Below are 14,218 nucleotides of genomic sequence, written 5' to 3' on the forward strand. Positions count from 1 at the left end.
TTGAGTTTTGTTCATGGTGAGAGATAGGGGTTTAATTTCATTTTGTTGCATATGGATTTCCCAGCACCATTTGTTGAAGAGGCTATCTTTTCTCCAATGCATGTTTTTGGTACCTTTGTCTAATAAAGGATAATTGTAATTTTGTGGGTTAGTCTCTGTGGCCTCTATTCTGTACCATTGGTCTACCAGTCTGTTTTGATGCCAATACCAGGCTGTTTTTGATACTATTGCTCTGTAGTTTCTTCTTAGCAAAAGAAACAATCTGTGAGGTGAATAGAGAGCCTACATCTTGGGAGCAAATTTTTACCCCTCACACATTATATAGAGCACTAATATCTAGGGTATATAGAGAACTCAAAAAGTTAAACAACAAACACAAAAAAACACAAAGAACCCAATCAATAAATGGGCCAAGGACCTGAACAGACACTTCTCAGAAGACGATATACAATTAGTCAACAAATAAATGAAAAAATGTTCATCATCGCTAGCAAGTAGAGAAATGCAAATCAAAACTACTCTAAGATTTCCTCTCACTCTAGTCAGAATGGCAGCTATTATGAAGACGAATAACAGTAAGTTGGCGAGGATTGGGGTAAAAGGTACAGTCATATACTGCTGGTGGGACTGCAAATTGGTGCAGCCAATATGGAAAGCAGTATGGAAATTTCTTGGTAAATTGGGAATGGAACCACCATTTGACCCAGCTATCCCTCTCCTCAGTCTATACCCAAAGAACTTAAAAATAGCATACTACAGGGACACAGCCACATCAACGTTTATAGCAGCACAATTCACAATAGCTAAACGGTGGAGCCAATCTAGATGCCCTTCAACAGATGAATGGTTAAAAAAATAGGGCATATATACACAATGAAATATCACTCAGCAATAAAATTTAACAAAAAGGAAAAATACTGTCTCATAAAAGAGATGGGGAAGAAAACCCCACAGAAGCTGATATAATAATATATAATACAAATTGAATTCTGGAGCTAAAAAGTATAAAGTGAAAAACTCATTAGAGAATTAGCAGATCTGAACAGGAGGGAAGAGGAGGGAAGGATCTTGAAGCTACATCAAATGAAATATTTATTTATTTTTGCTTTTGAGTTTTTGGATTGAATAAAAGAATGAAACAGAGCCTTGGAGAGGTGTGGGACACTAAACTGTAGGGACATATATATCATGGGAGTCCTAAAAGTGTTGGAGCAAGAGTAAGGAAAAGAGAAATAATGACTAAAAATTTCCAATGTTTGTGAACATTAATCAACATGTTCAACAAGCTCAACTATTTCTATAAAGCATAAACTCAAAGACAGCCCTGCAACAGTATAAACTGCTGGAAGCCAAGACTAAAGAGAAAATCTCAAAAGCTGCAAGAGACTCATGTATGAGGTAGTCACAGTAAGATCAACAGTTGATGACCCATCAGAAACAATAGAGACCAAAAGGCAGCAGATTAAATATCAACACAAGGGAACTTTAGATAGGACTAAGAAGCTCTGGTTTACTACTGCACAGTAAGGTGAATATGAATAACAATCATACAGTATCTATCTCAAAAGACTAGTAGAAAGTATTGTGAATGTTTTTACCATGAAGAAATGACAAATGTTTGAGGTTATACATTTGCTTAACCTGTTTTAACCATTGCACGATGTATAATGTATCAAACATCAAATGATATATTTAAATATACAAATTTTGTTTTTATGTATCATTTATAAATTAAAGTGCTACCAGTAAAACACTATAAACAAAGGATTTTATATCTAGAAAAACTATCCTTCAGAAATGGCTAATAAATTAAAATATACTGTAATAAACTAACATTTTATTGTTATCAGGTATGCCCTACAAAAAATCCTGAATCCTTCAGGTTGCAAGGAAATAACACTAGGCAGAAACCTGAATTGTATCCAAGAACTTGAAGAACACTGGTAAAGGCAATTACATAAGGAAATAGAAAGCCAGTGTGTTTGTGTATGTGTGTCTGCATATTTGAAAATACTTATTATCCTATCTTATTTAAAAACAATTGCATAAAATAATAATTTAAAAACTATGTTAATGTATTTATACAATATATAAAAAAGTAACTTGACCAGGCACGCTCGTGCATGCCTGTAATCCTAGCTACTCAGGAGGAGGAGGTAGGAGAATCAAAAGTTCCAGGTTAGCCTCAAGAGAACTTAGTGAGACCCTGTCTAAAAAAATAAAAAGAACTAGAAATGTAGCCCAGTGGAAAAGTGTCCCTGGGTTCAATTCCAACATGAGAAGAAAAATTACTTCTATGATGTAGGAACAAGTTTTCCTTTTATTACTGTAACTAATTGGTATTATTCCAAACTTAGCTGTTATGTAGTTAATTCCATGGTCATAAGAAAATGACTCCAACAAATATAGAAAAAGAAATAAAAAGGGAGCTAAAATGGTACACTAGAAAATATTTACTGAACACAGAAAAGGCAGTAACAGAACAACAGAGAAATAAAAAGGCAGACGTAAATTCTACCTTATCTGTATTGATATTAATGCATATAGAATAAATGCAATTAAAAGGCAGACACTGGCAAATAGACCTTTATGTGACCTAATTATATGCTGTTTATAAGTGAAACACCTTAGTTTTGAATACACACATAGGTAAAAGTAAAAGGACTTTCCTGTGTGTGTGTGTGTGTGTGTGTGTGTATAAAATAATGCAAATAGTAGCCAAAGATTAGAATGCTTGTTTAGCATGTGCAAGACCCTGGGTTAAGTCTCCAGCATTGATAAAAAGAATGTATTGGAGTGGCTACATTAATATCAAGTAAAATAAACCTTAAGATAATATTACCAGAGAAAAAATAGGCACATTTTATAAAGGTCAATCCATTAAGATGATATAATTTTTTTTTTTTTTTTTTTGCGGAGTGGGGAAGGGGATGCTGGGGATTGAACTCAGGGCACTCAACCAATGACATACATCCACAGCTCTAAAAACAAGATACTACAGGGACACAGCCACATCAATGTTTATAGCAGCACAATTCACAATAGCTTAACTGTGGAACTAACCTACATGCCCTTCAATAGATGAATGAATTAAAAAAACGTGGCATACATACACAATGGAATATTACTCAGCAACAAAAGAGAATAAAATCATGGCATTTGCAGGCAAATGAATGGAGTTGGAGAAGACAATGCTAAGTGAAGTTAGCCAATCCCCCCAAAACAAATGCCAAATGTTTTCTCTGATATAAGGTGACTGACTCCTAGTGGGGTAGTAAGAGGGAGCATGGGAGGAATAGACAAATTCTAGATAGGGAAGAGGGGTGGGAGGGAAAAGGAGGGGCAGGGAGTTAGAAATGATAGTAGAATATGCTGGACATCATTATCCAAAGAAACATGTATCAAGAAACAAATTGGTGTGAATATACTTTGTGTATACAACCAGAGATATGAAACATTTGTGCCCTATATGTATAATATGAATTGTAATGCATTACTCTGTCATATATAAATAAAAAATTTAACAAAAATTAAAATTGGTAAAAAAATTAGTGAGACTGATAAACACAAGATTTAAATAAAATTAGAAATGAAGGAGGATACACTACTACTAACCTTACACAAATTAAAAAAAAAATTAAAGGGAACACTATAAAATCTACATTTCAACAAATGAGATAATGCAGATGAAACAAAAAACATTCCTAGAAAGTCACAAGCTATATATGGTGGAATGAGATGGATATCATTACCTTAAATACATGTATGAAGACACGAGGGGGAAAAAAAAAACTGACTCCAGAATAGAAAGTCTGAATTGACTTATAAATAATTTTTTTTTTTTTTTTAAAAAAGATGAAATCCACAATTACAAGAACCCCACAGTACTTCCAGTTTCTGGTCTGGCATGGAGGAAGTTTAGAAGTTGTCACTTGATCTTAACATGTCAAGAGTTAAAAATATTAAAAAAAAAAAAAACTACAAGAAAATAAAAAACAAAATTACTACTTAGGTGTGTCAGAAGTGAGGTCACAATGCAAATCACGGTCCCGCATATTGGAGAGACAGGCAAATAGAAGGAAACCCAAGGCAGAATCCTCTGTGGGATCCCAGGCTGGCACAGGAAAAGCGTAACTGTAATTGATGAATTGCTAGAGGCTCAGGGTGGGCAACTCTGAGAGCTGAAATCTCTACCACTATCCATCAGTGTGTGGACCTAAAACTTTTGTGAGTTTTTACTCTAGGAAAGGGACCTGGTTTTCTCAGTGAATGCTGGAAAAACTCCATCCATGCATACAGAGAGGGAGAAAGGAACTGTTCTGGAAAATGTCACACCATTTTATTCTTAAGATTTGCCCTAAGGAAAAATTAACTGGAGTCTAGCCTGCAGAGGTTTTACCTATGTATTGACCTGAAGGAAGAGTAATACCCAACACCAGCACACACTAGCCTTCCACAGATGTGAGAAGGGAAATACCAACTGCACGACAACAATCAGAGATGAAAGAGGGACTATAACTCCAGACTCCATGGATAGTAAAAGAATATTAAGAAATCTATGTCCACGAATTTGATAATCTAGCTGAAATGTACCAATTTCTTACAAGCTAATTTTAGACCAATATCTCTCATGAATATGGGTGTAAAAGTCCTCACAAAGTAGCAAATTGTATTCAACAATGTATAAAAAGAGTAATATACTACAACCTAGTGAAATTTATCCTACATAGAGCAGATTGGTTAAAAATTTGATAATCAACTAATGTAGTTCATTGCATCAACAAGCTAACGAAGAAAAACCACATGTTCACATCACCAGATGCAGAAAAAGCACTTGACAACATTCAGCATCATATCTAATAAATGGATCAGAATACAGAGGCCAGAAATAGACCCATGTAAACATAGCTAAGTGCTCTTAGACTAAGAACCAAAACGATACAGAAGAGCAAAAATATTTTGCTATTTAACAGATGGCACTTGGACAAATACATATCTCCATTGCAAAAAATGTGAAACTATTCAGACTTTTCAGTTGTTACAAAAATTAACTCCAAGTAGATCCCAGTACTAAATGTAAAAAGCAAAACTATATAAAACTCTTAGAAGATAACACAGCAGAAAATCTAGATGGAAATGATACTGTTAGGGATATGAAAAAACAAACAAGGAGAAAATATTTTCAAAATATTTTTTGATACAAGACTCTTGTCCAAAAATACACAAATAATACTTGTAAATAATCTGGTTGTAAAATGTGCCAAAGACCTAATAAACACCTAACCAAAGTTGATACACAGATTAGAAATAAATGTATGAAGAAATGTTTCACATCCTGTGTCTTTAGGCAAATATAAATTAAAGGAGTATTCTAATGTCATCTATTCGAATGGTAAAATTCAAAACACTGACAATACCAAATGATAGTGAGGATGTGGAGCAACAGGAACTACTATTTACTGCTACTGACAATGAAAAATGGTTGTTACTGTGGAAGGCAGTTTGGCAGTTTCTTAACAAAATTAGTCATGTTCCTACCATAAAATCCATCAATTTTGTATTATTTATCCAGGAGACGAAAACTTAGGATTTAACTGATATTTATAATACTGTCATAAATGCTTATGCTTATACACTGATGTTTATAACAACTATACTCCTAACTGTCAATACTTAGAAGCAACCCAAATGTCCTTTAGTATGTGACTGGATAAATAAATGGTAGTACAGCAAGACATATTTTTTGGCTCTATAAAGAAATGCATTAGCAAAACATGGAGAAAACCTAAATGCATATTACCAAGTGGAAGAAACCAGATTGAATGATTCCAACTACATGACATTATGGAAAAAGCAAAACTATGAAGACAGGTATTAAAGAGATCAGTGGTTACTATGGCAGGGGGTGAGGGTGGAGATGAACAGGGGTAGGGGGTAGGGTGGAGATGAACAGGTTGAGCACAGAGATCTTCAGAACAGTGAAACTACTCTTTATGATACTTAATGGTGGAAACAAGTCATTAAATACTTATCAAACCCACAGAATACTGAACACTAAGAATAAACCCTATCATAAAAACTGAACTTTGGCATGTGTGAGGCACTGAGTTCAAGTCTCAGCATGACATATAAATAAACAAATAAAATAAAGGTCCATCGACAACTAAAATATATACATATAAATTTTTTTAAAGTTTACCTTTTTAAAAAATTTCTCACAAAGAAATGTCCAGGGGTAAATGACTTTGTTGATGAATTCTATCAAATACCTAAAGATGAATGAACATTAGTTCTTTACAAACTCTTCCAAACAACAAAGAAGGGAACATTTCCTAATACATTCTATGAAACCACCATAATCCTGACACTAAAATCAAAGACAGTACATACAACTATAGACCAATGTAACTCATCTATATAAACGTGAAAATCCTCACTAAAATGTTAACAGACTGAATCCAGCAACATATAAAAAGAAGTATACAATACGGCTGAGTGGGTTTTATCTCAGAAATGTAATCAGTCCAATGAACAAAAATTAATTAATACAATATGCCACATTAACAGACTGTAGAAGAATCCCATGATCATTTCATTAGCTGCAGACACACCATGAGAAAAGTCCAAGACCTTTTTTTTTTAAATTAGCAAACCAGTTATAGAGAGGAACTTCTGAACTTGATAAGGAACTCTAAAGAATATCTATAGCTAGTACCATACTAAATATTGAAAGTAAGAAAATTGCCCATTGAAATGAGGAGTGGGACAGCGTTGTTTTCTTTTGTTCACTCTATTAAACATTTTTTTGAGGTTCTAACAAAGGTAATTAGGCAAGAAAGAAGAAATAAAAGCATATGAATTAGGAAGATATAAAACTTTCTATTTCTAGATGACATGATCTTATATGTAGCAAATCCTAAGGAATGCACTAAAAAGACTTAATAAATTTAATAAACTACTATAGCAAATTGGCAGGATATAAAAGATAAACAAAATCAAACACTAAAAGCACAAGTAGCAAACTTAATAAAAGACTGAATTTGAATTAAATTTAAAAATGCTTTGCTTTAAGGCATTATGGATAAACTGAGGACAGAACCTATGGAATAGAAGAAAATACCTGCAAACTATACATTTGAACACACAAAGAACCCTTCAACTCAAAAAGGAACACAAATGTGGGCAAAGATTTAAGTAGGCTTTTCTATAAAGAAGATATGTGAATGAGCAATTCATATGTGAAAAATGCCAATGTTACTAGACATTAGGAAAATGGAAATTAAAACCATGTAATACCCTTCATATACACCGGGATGGTTATATTTTTAAAAAGACACTTAATAACTAGTTTTCCTGATGATACATTATTGGGAGGAATATAAAATACTACCGCTGCTTTGGAAAGCAGTCTGGTATTTCTTCAAGAAGTAAAACACAGAATTACAATGAGAAACAATGTCATTTGTAGTTACATACACAAGAGAACTGAAAACATGTCAATGCAAAAACTTGAACACAGATGTTCACAGAAATATTATTTATAATAGCTAACTAGTGAAAACAATTCAAATTGCAATCAACTATTGCATGGATGAAGAAAATGGGCTTTATACACACAATGAAATATTATTCAGTCATAAAAAGAAAAAAAAGCTGCTAACTAATATTACAAAATAATTGAATTTTGAAAACACTAAGGTATATGGAAGAAGCCAGATAGGCCAAATGTTATGATTCCACTAATATGTAATTACCTGAATAGACTATTCTGTTCACCATAGAGACCAAAAGTTTATAAGTGGTTGCCTCTCAGGAGGTGAGAATGGGAAAGGACTGCATGAAAAATATGGGGTTACCCCCAGGGAGTGGTCCGGGTGTTTAGAACCAGGGAGAAGTAATGACCATATAACTACTTTGTATACTATAACAATTGAACAGTATAATTGAAAACTGCGAATTTTATGGGTATATGAACTTCCTCAATTTTTTTAAAAAATAAAACTCTCCATAACAAGTTTCAATAGCCTTAAATTGATTTCCCTCATGAAATGGCTACAAAAGGGCATTTTTATTTCAACCAAGGGTCTTTCAAATACTATTAAAAATAGCACAAGACAGTTTTAATGACTCAGATTTTGGTTCATGGTTAAGTGATGATTTAGTAGACTAAATATAATAAAAATATTCATCTATATAATAGATTTTTAAAAAATTATTAACCTTTAATTGTCATCTTATAAAATATTTTTAAAAGTGAATATATATAAACATATATAAACTAGCAAAATACATTGATTTGGGGCTGGGGATATAACTCAGTTGGTAGAGTGCTTGCCTCACAGGCACAAGGCCCTGGGTTCACTTCCCAGGACCAAAAAAACCCCAAAAAACCCTACATTAATTTAAACTTAGACAACACTAAAAAAGAAGAAACTATCCTTTTGCAAACTAATAAAATAATGGAGACAGATAATGATCACCAGTGAATTTTAAACCATCACATGAAAGTTTTCTGGGTGGTTAGATCAAGTTGACAGCTCCTAAACACACTTAACATCGCTAAAATTAGAGCCAAGAATATACTGTGTGCTGGTCATAGTGGTAAACATCTGCAATCCCAGCTACTTGGGAGGCTGAAGCAGAAGGATGGAAAGTTTGAGGCCAGCCTGGGCAAATCAATAAGACCTTGTTTCAAAACAAAAAAGGGCTGAGATGAAGCTCAGAGAGAGCTTGCCTAAGATGCATGAGGGCCCTGGGTTCATTCTTAGTATGCTCCCACCCCTAAATGATAAATGCCAGTGTAGAGAAGATACAGGGTAAATAAAGGAGAAGAAAATTAAGCCAAAGAATAAGGATGAAATCACCCAAATCTAGAATGTGGGAAATTTCACAGAGAAAACCATCTGGTCATATAACAAATGAATTCCTGAAAAGAGGGGGAAAATATTACACATAAAAAGAAGCTTGTGAATCATAAAATTTATTATCCTAACTGGGACACTTTCAAGAGAGAAAGAAGTTCTATTTAATAATTATGCCAGAACAAGCATAATCTGGAACCATTTCATTCAAGAGCTAGATCAGATGTAAACTGTGTTTGCTTTCTTTAAGTCATTATCTTTTCCCATGTTTGTGTTTAAATAAGATCTTATCAGGGAATTTCAATAGAGTTTGAATATTAAATGATATGAAAGCATTCTTGCTTTTAGGTGTTTGAACATTTTTACAATGTAAAATGTCTTAAAATGCTTCACATCATCCACCATGGCAGAAGGCAATTTTGGCTTTGACTTCCTTATGATGACAGATACACTCCCACAACTCTTAGTTGCCAAAAAAATATTGGTTAGGCTTCGTCATAAACTAGAAATCTCAAAGGGAAATCTTTAAAAGAAAAACAGCTGGTTTTGGTTCAAAAAAATGTAAAAATCACTTTTTGACTTTCCCACTGCAAAATGTTCTCAGTGTTCTTCCCTGGACTCACAGTGGGTGGTTATGGTGAGTGTGGACAGAAGGATTTGTAAGAACTTGGTGATGAGGGGGTCACAAATCTTTAACCATGCAACTGAATTAGCAATCCCAGAGATTATTCTGTTCTTGGCACAATTTTAACTTCTAACAGCCATAAAATAAAATTTACTTAAGGGATAGACAAAACTTCAAAAGGTTTTTCTTGCTTAAGTCTCCAATGCCAGTGGATAGTGTCTGATTTAATCATGTATTTAATTATTTTGGAAAATTGCTCTAAGTATGCAAAGACTCAAGTTAAAGCATCTCTTGGTAATTACACCTTTACCCAATACAAGAAAAACAAAAGTGTACAACTAGACCTTTAACATGTCTTTATATTTGAAGCATATCTTTTTTGTGTATGTGTGTGAGGTGTTGTGTATCAAACACAGGGCCTTAAGTGTGATAGGCAAGTGCCCTATCACTTAGCTATACCCCAGACCTGACATGTGTCTCTTAGTAATTTTGTGCTTGCCAAGATATAAAACTATTTAAAGGAGTTAAAAAAAAAAAAAAGATCCCTTTTTGAAGTCAGGCATGATGGTGCATGACTAATCCCAGTGGTTCAGGAGGTTGAAGCAGAAGGATAGCAAGTTCAAGGCCAGCCTCAGCAACTAAGCAAGGCTCTAAACAACTTATTGAGACCCTGTCTCAAAATTAAAAACAAATAAATAAAAAGGGCTGGAGATACAGGTTAATGGTAAAGCAAGCCTAGGTTCACACTCTAGTTTTTTTTTTTTTTAAAAGATCACTATTTGAAACTCTGGTCCAATCATTATCAATGGTTTCCATATGCAAATGAACAAAATTTAGGGAAGTTCTTAACATGAAAATTTCTCTCTTGGGGCTGGGGTTGTGGATCAGCGCACATGCGAGATCCTGGGTTCGATCCTCTGCACCACATAAAAATAAATAAGTGAAATAAATAAACTAAAAAATAAAATAAAAATAAACACTAAAAAAATTCTCTATATGTCAGATTTCATTCAGGAAAAGGCATTTATAGGAAATCAAAGAAATATCTTCAGGGAAAAATACCAGAGATGGGCTGAGGTTGAGGCTCAGTGGAAGAGCACTCACCTATCATGTATGAGGCCCTGGGTCTGATGCTCAGTACCATGTATAAATAAATAAAATAAAGGTATTGTGTCCACCTACAACTAAATATATATATATATATATATATATATATATATATATATATATATATATATTAAAAAATACCAGAAATACATGAAATTAATGACAAATGAATATAAAAGTTTGCATCAAACTTTAGTTAATTTAGGGCTGAGGATGTGGCTCAGAGGTTAAGTGCCCCTGATTCAATCCCTGGTTTAAAAAAAAACAAACAAAAAAACCAATAAACCAAAAAACAACAACCACCACCACAAAAAAACTTCAGTTAATTTAAATGTAACCACAACTGTCATTTTCATAAGAAATCCTTTAGTGATTCATATCTTCAAGCCATCAAGTTTAAGAGGAATTCTGCTTTAAAAACAATGTAGTGTTGCTGAATTCCTGAGAACCAAATGCTACTATCAATATCAGCCCAAGATGTCTTAATTTTTATTTTCATTCTGATTAAATGTACTTCCACACACTTTTTTTTCCTACAGGACTAAGAAATTAGTGTAGATTGAAAAGTATTTTATGCCTAAAGTGGTTCATCATTAGGTTACAAGTCATGAGTTAGGAACTGGCAACTTGTGCCTTCCAATTAATGACTTGTAAGAGTGAACTGATGTCAGTTAAGTACACAGTATGAAATTTTGGGATCATAGCCATCATAGAAACCCAAGTCATCCTTTTGGAAGAATAACTTTCTTAAATACATTATTAATTGATGATTTGACCCCTATGACCCAAAGAGAGAACCTGTGTTAATAATGTTAATAAAGCCATAAAAATTAGTTCAGTCAGCAAACACACACATTTGATCAGTAATGGGTTGTTGCAATGAATTGAATGAGTACTTCCATAAGCTCAGCAAACTAATTTGTAGTTTGGTGGTTGCAGAGTTAGACTAAAGAAAGTGAAAAACTGAAATTATTTTTGAACCAACTACTGATTTGAGCATAGTACCAAGAACCTTCCTATATTTTAGTGTTATGTAGGAATAATATATAGCATAGGTATACTAAAACTGAAACTCTTTTGAAGCAACAGATTTGACTTCCTGTCAAGTGGAGAAAGTTAACCAAATATTAACAACTGAATGCACTAAATATATTTAGCCACATACTCTTGCTATCCTATTCCAAATTTCTATGTTCTTGGAAAATAATGTTAAATCTATAGTCTGTAACTTCTCAATTATATATTAGCAGCAGTAAAAATGGAAGCAATTTTGATTACTATTGCAGAAATAATAAACTAGATTTTATGAAGTAAAACTAAGCTTGCTAATGTGGTAGCCAGGCATAAAAGAGCATTTGGAGCATAAGATGTACACATTTTCAAGTTTATGGTGTATTTGAGGCCATGTGGGTACAGATAATTGGATTTCTAATAAACTGCTCCTAACTAATGTATATACTGTCTGAATGTACAAAATGTTAATGAATAAATCTCAAATTATTCATGTTAGCAAATAATAGTTTAATTCCCTGATTATGACATATGCATTTTAGTCCCCACTTTAAAAATGCAAGTTCAACTCTCTTCCACTAAGCCCAAAGTTAGGCTTTTCTACCAGTGGCCTCAGAGAGGGGAAGAAGTCTGAAGTTTCACTTACTCCTCATTCAGGGCACAACGACGATTAGTGAACGCGCCATATTTCCTCAGTGTGCTGGTTAGCTCCACGTAGAGTGTGTCAGCCAGAGACAGCGGAATTGCTTCCCACACCAGGATGAGAATCACAATCACTGCAGCCTCACAGGTGTGGCCAGCTCGCTCACGCACCAAACACAGGAGCTTCTCCTCAAGGCAGCTTCTGCGAATCACCTGTGAGGTTCACCATTGCACCACCCCACCACCAAAAAAAAAAAAAAAAAAAAAAAAAGCCCAAAACAGTAAGAGCATTGGTTTATGTATCTTTTTTAATGTCTCAGTCAAAATTAGGGCAACACATCTATACAGTGGGGGCTACTGATGTCAGAAAAGGGAGAAAAGCAAAAATAGTCCTTAATGTTTAGCAGACTATTCCCAGTTTGGGATGGGAGAAAGGAGGCAAGAAACTAAGTGCCATCTGAGTTAAACTCAGAGCTACAAAAAAGACACGCAGGGTCTTAGTTCAAGGTTTTCATAAATGACACTAGGGTATTTTAAAAACTAAGAACCAGACAGGCACGGTGACCCATGCTTTTAATCCCAGCAGTTTGGGAGGCTAAGGCCCTGTCTGGGAAAAAAAAAAAAAAAAAAAAAGACTAAGAATCATTTTTCAACTTGTCATTTATTCACATTCCAAGGAGGCAATACTTCTTTATGTAAGCAACAGCAAAGACCTCCACCTCACCACTGAATTCTTCCAATTGATATGGTTTGCTCATGATTTTATAATTAATCTGCCTTCTCCTTAAGTAATGCACTTCATAAAATAAATATAGTCAATATTACAAAAGGGGAAAAAAAGCGATGTTCCTGTCATGACCTTTTTAATCTGTGCACCCCAGTTCTCAGGGTTAGATTAACTAATCCAAATGCCCAAGATTGAAGATCAAAGGCGATGCAAAGTCATACTTACCCATTTGGCAATAGGACATCCCTGAGAACTTTTGCCTTCTTTACCAGTATAGATGACTCTTTCAATCCTAATAGCTCTACCCTTCTCTCCATACCTTAAAGAAACCCACAGAAACACACACACACATAATTAGCAAATGACTTAAGCGGCAACCAAAATATTTGAAACAATTGTGATTTTATTCTATGACCATATCCTGATAAATGAATGGTTTAAAATTTTAAATTTTAAAATAAGTCTAAGCCAAGCAAACTAGATATCAGCTTTAAGTCTTGTTTTTCTTCCATATCAAAATATAATATAATAAAACATGTAATGAAGTATTTTGTAATTTACATGTTAGGTGAAAATAATGGGAAACTTATTTTTATACATAATTTCACAAAGCACACAGTTAGTGGCTAAATTCAGTCTTCTAAAACATATACTATTTGATTTTGTTCTTTTCCAAATTGAGCTATTTTAAAACTTGAGGAAATCATAATAGATTTCACCTGCTCTAACAAACAATCCAGCCATTTATGAAAATACAAGATGGTTCTAGAAACAAGACTATTTCCCTTTATGACCAAAGCATGTATACTGCTTGCAAATTTTTTTTTAAAACATGTAGATTAATTCACTACTTCTTCCAGGCCACTGGTGATTATTTGGTGAATTACTACACATTATTTAGAAATAAATATTTGGAAATATATCAAGAATGATACTGAATTTGTCCTTGTTGCCTAAATGTATCCTAATATATTTTCATGATAACACTGCCTACCTCTAATAACAAGACACTCAGTGGGATAACAGCTCAGAGCTGAAGATACCTATAGGAAATGTCTCACAAGCAGGAGTTAGCTGTAGGTACAGGAAAATACTTGCATACATGTGATTCACAGTAAAAATGAACAACAAAAGAACAAACAAAACAAAGCAGCTACAAATGGAATCTGTCTTTCTATTCAACTTGTCATACTGGTTCTCTGTTCATAAGAGAAAACTTCCTTAGAGATAACTATCTGCTTACAA

At 33.8% G+C, this 14,218-nt stretch overlaps 1 protein-coding gene across 1 annotated transcript in view; it reads right to left on the minus strand.

The window, feature by feature from the left end:
- Tet2 (tet methylcytosine dioxygenase 2) overlaps positions 1 to 14,218 on the minus strand; it is a 131,280-nt gene that overhangs the window by 22,851 nt on the left and 94,211 nt on the right. The window contains exons 5-6 of the mRNA XM_027935471.2: positions 13,199 to 13,292; positions 12,251 to 12,459 (exon numbers count right to left, since the gene is read on the minus strand). Of these exons, the coding sequence (XP_027791272.2) occupies positions 12,251 to 12,459; positions 13,199 to 13,292 (303 nt within the window). The remainder of the gene's footprint in view (positions 1 to 12,250; positions 12,460 to 13,198; positions 13,293 to 14,218) is intronic.

This window comes from Marmota flaviventris, chromosome 7 (assembly GCF_047511675.1).
Source record: "Marmota flaviventris isolate mMarFla1 chromosome 7, mMarFla1.hap1, whole genome shotgun sequence".
In the NCBI taxonomy this organism is placed as follows: Eukaryota; Metazoa; Chordata; class Mammalia; order Rodentia; family Sciuridae; genus Marmota; species Marmota flaviventris.